This window comes from Papaver somniferum, unplaced genomic scaffold (assembly GCF_003573695.1).
Source record: "Papaver somniferum cultivar HN1 unplaced genomic scaffold, ASM357369v1 unplaced-scaffold_115, whole genome shotgun sequence".
Classification (NCBI taxonomy): Eukaryota; Viridiplantae; Streptophyta; class Magnoliopsida; order Ranunculales; family Papaveraceae; genus Papaver; species Papaver somniferum.
In genome coordinates, this window is record NW_020620492.1 from 1,353,868 (window position 1) to 1,363,063 (window position 9,196).

Below are 9,196 nucleotides of genomic sequence, written 5' to 3' on the forward strand. Positions count from 1 at the left end.
CGCTCATAGTTTGATCTAAGTCCTGTTGCATAGGCTTTTTTAATCTCGCTTGCCTAAATCTATTCTCATGATTATTCTGTCGCATGGACTCTTGTATCTCTCTTTCTCCAACTTCTTCTCTTCTTCTCCTACGCCTTTCTCTTTCATCTCTCATACGTTCACGAATAACATTATTTCTTTCATCCTCTTCTTCGCGTGCATATTGATCTCTCAATATTTCTCTACCATGCAATAGAATTCTCCCTTGTTCTTGATCATTTTCTTCACCATTATCTGACTCATAGTGCGTGCGATATCGTTCGCCTGCATTTTGACGTCTATTGTTCCTTTGACCTTCTTATCGACGATGATTTTCAGCACGGTTGATCATATCGGTCATATTCTATGCGTCTCTCATCGCGTTGATATTATAAATTAACACCTACTTGTAAGTTCTCATCAATATTACCTAAAGGTTGCTCTGGCCTAGCATCTCTTTGATTAGATTGACTTCGTATTGATGAAGTTGTCCTAGATCTTGACCATGTAGCTCTTCTTGATATATGTTCTTGCAATCTGGGATTCTCTTCTCTTAGATCATCATTCTGACGTATCAAGTTCGCACGCTCTTCCTCCTCTTTTCGCCGTTTCGCAATCAATCTTTGTCTAAGTTCTTCAATTGTCATATTTTCTCCTGCATCTCCAGTTCTTTATTCCTCTTCTTCGGTAGAATTCGTTCGTGCAGTATGAATCACTGGATCTTAATCAATATCATTGTTCTTCTCTTGTGTACGCTAAGGTCCAATTGGAGTTGCATTTCTTTGATTTTCTCTTTCTCATTCCTCCGGTTGTTCAGGAATTGCACCTCTTCTTCTTTCAGCGATTCTTTTACTCCTCCTAGCTGTCGCCACTTTTTGAGCAGTAGATCCGATTCGTACCATCACCACTATTTTGTATTAACAAATGAAAGACTACTTTAAAGATAATTGAAAGGTTCTAATGATAAAAATCTCAATTATTTAAAGAAAAATGTTAGATCTAAAATTCTGGAAACTTGATTGCTAAACGAATTCACCAACAGGGTATATCACTCGTCCCTGTTTCTAGCGCCAAAATGTAGTTGCAGGAAATCCTCCAACTACATCCATACAAGAATCTAAACAATACTCTAAGAAATCATAGTGAAAATCATTCATTTATTCATTAAGACCTTAAGTTGGATGCCAGATAATACAAAGACTTAACTTGCTCTCCAAATAAACTTTCTCTCTCCTAATTTCTTGTCTAACACACCCTAAAGGAACTCTCCTATTACATGATAGCTCTTCCCTTTATATAGGATATTACATAGTGGATGACAGCTAACAGATCCCCTATTTTTGCAATCACTGTGCGTTACAATCGCTCATATACATTTGCTCAACTTCGCACACTTTACACTTTGCACAAATCTTCACACTTTACTCGTGACTGTGTTGACATCATCAGATGCATCACCTCAATTTTGCTATGTGCGATGGTCTTTTCTTATACTAGATGGTTGTTATTTCGCATACATAACGAATGTCTCCTACAAACATCATGGTCAATCTTTTCCTTTTTAGAAAATGGAAACGTTCGTGCATGTCTTCCCTTGGAAATGCCAAGGATTACAGGAGAAATACTGTCGATCCACGCCACAAAACAATAATCCTACGTAGTTGTCTGCTACTTAATTTGTGGTGCAAATTACACTACAGAAAACGAAGATTACAAGGCAGCAGGCCAATTGGTATTAGCTAGAAACAAGAAAATATAAATGAAAATGGCATCAAGTTGTCCAAGTTAAAACTCACTAAATATTAAACAGAAAAGGTTGAAACTTATTAATGAAAATGGCCCATCAACAGTTGACATATACAACGAATTTGATAATGAAGACGACATCAAGAACAAAAAATCGACAACGTTATCTCATCTATGGCACCATTATTCACGGGTGGACATTCTAAACTTGCTGAGAGCTGGCCGCCAACTGTAAGTACATTAAAACGAAACTGAAAAAGGTCTCAAGTTTCATATAACGTGGCCCCGCTTGGCCCTATTACCATTTAGGAGCATTTAGTGATCTGTTCTATAGGGAAGTTCTTCATAGGCTTACCAGCGGTAAGTAAAGGTTACAAGAAAATGATCACCAACAACCCAATGAGTAAGCCATTAATTCGTCAAAGGTTCGACGGCAGAAATAAATTTACAGCTTGACTTGTTCTATAACTGAAGCTAGAACTGCCATATCATTTTCAAAGATGATACCTTTTGTGGTTTCCCAAACTGTCCAGCAAATAGATGATTAGCCAGATCTTCTTACGGACTGGATACATCAAATTGAAATGCCAACTCTTAACTATAGAGTCAATACAATTAAGCCACACATCATGGATGAATAACTTGTCACGCTGTATGTATCATTCTCAGATTTAATATCATCGAATAGAGTTTATTTGTGTATTTTTAGTTATATAATCACTTGTCTTTTAAAAAAATGATGAGCCTAGCTTAGGTTTTAGAACGAGATTGAAAATGTCTAAAATTATCATTGCACGGGAATAAAACTAGTAACTATAATTAAAACGATCATTTACAAGTAGATACAATAAACCATACGAAAATATTAAATTAACTGATGGTTTTCCTAGGACGAAATTCCGTGTGGAAGAAAGCTGGACTATCCCAGTGATGAAATCGCGTAATTGGAGCTCTCCCACTTCTGTATTAAGCATATCTATTTGCAGAGACATCCGTCATTCGGATAAACTACAATCACTCGGTGTTATATAGCTCTAGGAACAACTTTGTAATCTACAATAACTCGATATGAGATAGCTCTACTAGTAACTTTGTGATTGTCTCAAGTGGCCATTCTGGCTAACGTCTTTTCTATAAATTATCTTTTCACAAAAAGATAAGACTAGTCGATTTACACACAGCTCAAAAATACTCTATTGGTCCGCCTCCTTTGTGGTGCAGGTCACACTACGTACAAAATGGGGTAAAGGATCAGGCGGTTGGTATTAGAAACAAGAAAGATGAATGTGTACCGACATTGGCATCAAGTTGAAACTAATAGAACACAAAATGTTGAAGACAATTAATGAGTAAGGGAGACGACACTTCTTGTCAATTTCATAGATTTTTATGGTAGAATTGCATCCTTTACAAATACACTTAATTTTATATTGTGGTCGGCATTTCATAGTTTTTGATCCGCTCTGAATGCTTAGACACCGTGAAGGAAATATCCAAAGTTAAGAATGTCATTTTTGCCGTAATAAAGGGAAGACTGTAGGTCAATATTATTAATATAACAGTAAATTCATCGGATCGGATGATAATATCGATGACTAAACTTCAAAATTCCTCAGGCCAAGCCAATTTTTTTTATCGCCTGAAATTTTATCCGAGAAGATACCGTGCCCGTTCTTTTAGTTCGCTGCACACGAGCTTAGGAACTCATCCTGTTGATTAGGTAAGCCTATCTTGAGATATAGAAGTAGTAAATAATTGATGTGCAGCTGTACAAGGAAATAGGAATAAGATATAATTATCCAATCCATACAGTATCGATCTGGAGGATAATCTAATTTACGTGAACCTGATTTTTACTAGAGAAAGAGAATATATTTTTCATCATCAGATAAAGTGGAAGGTAACAAGTCACGTACGTAAATTTAGACCCACTCGTTAGAATAATGCATGCATGAACCTAAAAGAAAAACACTTGCATGTTACTACTTATGTAGCTACAATTTCATGCATTATACATTTTTATCGTTATTAAGAAGAAATATTATTTTAAAAATCCAAAAAATAAAATAAAAATTCTTATTCAATCAATAATAAGAATTGTACGTGCTTATTACAATTAAACCTAAAATCTAGGATTCTATAAATATACTAGCATTGTTATGGATACACTACAGTTACTCATACATTCCATCATCTATCCAACTAAGCTATCTTCTCTTTGATAGTCACTTAGATAATCAGAAATGGCAACGAGCATTAGTTTTCTTGTTATGATAATGATGACAGCGTCAATGGTTGTCGACGCAGTAAGTATAATTAATCTTTCACTATATTAATCATGCTAGAACAAAAGTGACGATCACACCTAGTGTGATTCGACTGAAAAGTTTTTGCATCCATCTTGCTATTAACATTTTTTATTTTTTATTTTTTGTGTTAATATATGAATATTGGCATGCATTCTAGTTTTTGGTTTATCTATTCTTACAGAAATGTTTGTAACTTTATACAGAGGCATTTGCTAGCTAACACTGGTGGTCTCGGGGATACCACTGGTGGCTTGCTCGGGAATACCAACCCAGGTGGCTTGTTGGGTGACAAGAACACTGGCGGAGCAAACTTGCTCGGGAACAGCAACACAGGTGGTGTAAATGTACTTGGAGGCAGCAATACAAAAGGTGTAAATTTGTTGGGGAATAGCAATACCGGTGGTGCAAATCTACTAGGAGATAGCAACACGGGCACCTTAGCTGCGCTTGGTAACAGCAACACGGGTGGTGTAAATGGGCTTGTGGACAGTAAAATAGGTGGTTTAAATGTGCCCATGGCAGGTGGCTTACCTGTGCCTGAATTGCCCGTGGTAGGTGGCGCTTTGCCAACTTTGCCCAATATGCCCAACCTACCTGGTGTAGGTAGCACAGGTTTGCCTGCTTTGCCCAGCGTTCCCAGCCTACCTGGTGTAGGTGGCGCAGGTTTACCTGCTTTGCCCAACGTTCCCGGCCTACCTGGTGTAGGTGGCGCAGGTTTGCCTGCTTTGCCCAACGTGCCCGGCCTACCTGGTGTAGGTGGCGCAGGTTTGCCTGCTTTGCCCAACGTGCCTGGCCTACCTGGTGTAGGTGGCACAACTTTGCCTGTGGTGGGAGGCATAGTTGGGCCCCATCCGTAAATGTGCTTGAACGCCAGCAGCATGTGCACAGCAGCTTAGGTAGTCGCATTAGTTCTCTTGCCGTTATTGTGGAGCCGGAAGGAATAGCGAGAAGAAAGTAAGGAAGAAATGGTTCTTAAGAGAGAGCACAATTCCTTACTAACAACCTATGTCGTGCATGTAATTATTTATGTTATACTAGTTTGATGATCATGTTCTTTGTATTATCCTCCGGTTAATTTGTAGCAGTATCTTGGTAAAAGACTGCTCTGAACAATGCCTTAATTTGAAGTTTTCTTACATTTTTCGTTGTAATACGAAAACATTATTATTAATTTCCTTTCTCCTTTTATTATGCTCATTGAGAGACATAACTGCTATATTCCGCACAACAGATTTTTCAGGGGAATGAACAATTCCAAACTACGACTTAATATGCAGCATAATAGCCCACTGCAAAACCCCTCCCATCCCTGTCCTAATGGGATATGTACCTTTTTTTGCAGTCAATTTTCTACTATATGTGTTTCTGTGTAAGTGATCTTTGATAAACAAAGAGTACAGTAACCAACAAAATTATAAAGCAAGTTAGCAGGAAATCATTAACAAAATAAGTAAGAGAAGAAATTCATTGACAAAATGAGTAATATTGGAACAAGATAGGTACTAGCTGGAGGGAGCGACTGAGACGAGAAAAAATGAAAGGAATTATTGTTTTTGCCTTTGATGCTCTCTTAATTGTAAAAGTTAGACTTTAGGAGGCTTCCAAAACCAGATTTCCGTCGCAGTTAGTTTCAGACTTTGCATCATTCATGAAGCTGGTTAGATGACCTGTTCAAGCATTTTGGGGGCGGCATATGGTTTTAACATCGTTGTGCAGAAAAACATTTGCATCCCCCCCTCACACACACAAATGCATAACATTTGATACATTACTAATCTCTTACCTGAATGAAAACCATAAGAGGAAATATGAAATAATAAACAACAAAGCTTAGAACAACTAAAAGAAAACCTTGATTTCAAGTTGTTTATAAAGCATCTAAACATTAAGCATATATAACTGCAACTGGAAATGTTAAACTTTTCTCCCATCATTTTTTTTTTTGGATCGGTCAAAAGGAGAATTCATTAAAAATAAGGCACTTAAGGAATATCTTAACCCAATAAATACAGCCGAAACAAAAAAACGGAAACCAACACGCGAGTCAATCACCAAAAAGAAAGAAAAAATTTACAAGAGCAAGAGTAGACATATACTCTTGCAACTACATGCCCTCTCAAATAGGACGATAGAAATTTGAATCCCATAAACAAACTACCATATTAGCCGTTAAACCTATCATCTTAGTGTTTGACTCGGCTCAAAAATAAGCTTGAATCTTGATATCTCTAATTATGCTTGCTAAATTTCTCTTTTTGTTGTTGAAAATCCTTGCATTACGTTCCTTCCAAATGCACCACCATATCGCAATCGGAAGATTGTTCCAAATACGATTGAGCCGCTCATCACCCCAATCATAACTCCAAGTTTGAATAGTTGTGGAAATGCAAGTACTATAGTTCCAATGGAAATTACATCCTTCAACAAAGTAATTCCAAATTCTTTTAATTCTCCAACAATCATAAAACAAATGAGAACTTGTTTCATCTTCTTCTTCACAAAACCGACAAGACCTATCCACATCCATACCTCTTCTAATAAGATCATCGGTCGTCATCAACTTATTGTGGGAGAGAAGTGATATAAAGAAATTGACTTTATAAGGATATAAACGACTCCATATAATCTCGTTTGAAAAATTTATATCACCCGGCTCACTTAGAGAGATAACTCCATTAATTCTTTACCGTATATGCCTCCAACTTACCATTATCTCAAACCATCCATAATCTAGAATCTATAACTCCTTCTTGGATATTGACCAATTCTAATGAAGATTTTATAGAATCAACCTCCCTCATTATAGCTTGTGAGTATCTTTCTCGAGACATAAGCTTCGATTTGATGCCGTCACTTGATATCTCATACAATCGAGCCATTACACACCCTTTAGTTCTTGAAGCTTCAAAAGCTAACAGAAATCTATTGCATAGGACAAAATCTCCGAATCAAAGGTCTTCCCAAATCTAGTTTCGTTACCCTCCCCAATCTTGAATCTTATATATTTATTGACGTCTTCAAGCTCATTATATATACACAAAATTGGTTAAAAAAACCAAAACTAATAATTCCTGGGTGAAAAGGACACTTAGATTTTGATACTGTTTAAATGGATAAAAATGTAAAAATAGCCAGGATGTAAACAGTTTCATCCTGCCAATTTTCAAATACTTTTTCTTATTTTTTAATTTACACAGGATGCATCCAGTTTCATCCTCACTATTTTTTAAGTTTAAGCCAGGATGAATCCAGTTTCATCCTTGCTGATTTTTTTTTGTCCATTTCACCCATACTAATTTTTACTCGTCCATTTGAACCATGTTTTAAAAATATTTGGACAAATGACTCATTTTCCGTTATATATAGTATGTCACAAACTACACCCTTTTGGCCCTTTTGATTTAAGAGTTTCTCATCCGGTCGAAATTTCACCAAATTTCTCCACAATTATTTTTCTCCAAAACGCATCTTTTTCCGCCCGAATCTCCACCACCATTTTTTGAGAAGAGCCGAATTTACATGTTTAGACACTCAGATCCCTAGACCTCCACTTTTTTTAGAGTTCACGACCGCGGACCAACCAATATTATTAATTCTCTTCTTGTTTGAATCGTCATATATGATTTTAAGTTTGGGCAAATGAAAAATCAATAAAAAACTGGTCGAACTCATACGGAATATATTAACCAATACACCAATGCACTTGACAATTATTTGGACCATATAATTCACTAATTAAGAAGAGAGATTTCTCTCGAAATGAAAATGGAATATGAGGTCACCGACTCTCCGTTGTGCCCCGACGTCCAGGACTCCTGGAGGATCCCACAAAATGATTGTGCCTTGTCTTCCGAGGAAGAGGAAGAGAGCAGCCGAGCAGGCTACCCTTCAGGGCCCTTTCAAGTGAACCATCGATATCAATTATATTTTTTGATGCAAAAAAAGAAAAAAAAATTTAATTGGGGGAAAGGTTGTAGTCTCTTGCCAGGAGATTAAATAGTTCTTCAAGAAAATTATTAATGAGATCTAAACTAGTAGCCGTTTCCCCATCAGGTTTAGCAACTGCATCAACTACCTGAATGTCATCTCGACTAATAAAAGAAAAATTATATTGTAAAAAACTTCAGTAAATTCTTATTCTCCCATTGTATGAGAACAACATTGTATGTGATTGATTGAATAAAGAATTTTGCATCAGCTTCTATGTGAATTCTTGCAAAATGCTTTTCCTTAGCCCACGCTAGTGCTTCACGTATTGCCATGCATTCACCCATCTTCGGACTCAGTACTCCGTCTGCATAGAATCCTTTAATTCCTTCCAATGTGCCTGTATGGGAACGTAGAACAATATTCCAATTTGGTTAGTATCATGGTCGAAGGAGGCATCTGCATTAAAATTTTAAAACATTATGCATGGGAGGTTGCCAGTGGGAAATATCTATGAATACTATTTGTATGAATGTATGCATTAGTGTCATGTAAATGAGATTGCAAGTGATAGTGAATCTTGTGCATGGAAATAAAATGATATATTAAGAGATATTCCCTAGAAAACCACATCGTATCTATCCTTTCATATAATCCAAGCACTTTTCATCCAAGTGTATAGCCGCTTCTCATCATTCGGCCCATTATTGGTTGTAAACTAACTTTCCACCCATTCAGAAACACTAATATCTCTGCTTTGAACTTCATCAACCTTAACATTAACCAACCTCCAGACTCTGCGAGCATGTCTGCAACTGAACACAAATACTCCAATAATTCTTCATCATGACCACAAATAGCACACTGAGTTTTGATGCTGTCACTGTGCAGAGCCAATTTAAGCCTAGTAGGATGAGCTTCCTGTATGCATTTCCATGCAAATAACTTTATTTTGTAAGCAGTGCTAGTCTTCCAAAGGTGCTTCCTGACTTTGTCTTGAATCATTCTTCCATCGATATCAATTATCAACTAGATCAGTTGGGTCTATTACCCGAATGTAAGAGTCAAGTTTTTAGACCGTTAATTTGGGCAAAAAAAACTACTTCAATTTTTTTTTTTATTTCTCGTATAATGATAACAAAAAATCCCAAATTTTTAGTCATGTACCCCGGGAGCCCTTATGTTGCGGTATCCCT

The 9,196-nt window shown here is 36.8% G+C and overlaps 1 protein-coding gene across 2 annotated transcripts; it reads left to right on the top strand.

Moving 5' to 3' along the window:
* Positions 1-3,877: 3,877 nt before the first annotated feature.
* LOC113329016 (collagen alpha-2(IV) chain-like) lies at positions 3,878-5,264 on the top strand. Of its 2 annotated transcripts, XM_026575984.1 has the most exons (3): positions 3,878-4,070; positions 4,277-4,829; positions 4,881-5,264. In XM_026575984.1, exons 1-3 carry the CDS (start codon positions 4,008-4,010, stop codon positions 4,928-4,930), a joined length of 666 nt encoding a protein of 221 aa, XP_026431769.1. In that variant the 5' UTR covers positions 3,878-4,007; the 3' UTR covers positions 4,931-5,264. The 2 variants fall into 2 exon arrangements, with proteins under 2 accessions (XP_026431769.1, XP_026431768.1); XM_026575983.1 differs by having other exon boundaries at positions 3,879-4,070; positions 4,277-5,264.
* Positions 5,265-9,196: the final 3,932 nt, after the last annotated feature.

Bases quoted from the DNA above. Each gene is read 5' to 3' on its own strand.
- LOC113329016 (XM_026575983.1), top strand. From the start codon at position 4,008: ATGGCAACGAGCATTAGTTTTCTTGTTATGATAATGATGACAGCGTCA. The intron at 4,071-4,276 runs GTAAGTATAATT...AACTTTATACAG, and splicing joins CGTCAATGGTTGTCGACGCA to AGGCATTTGCTAGCTAACAC.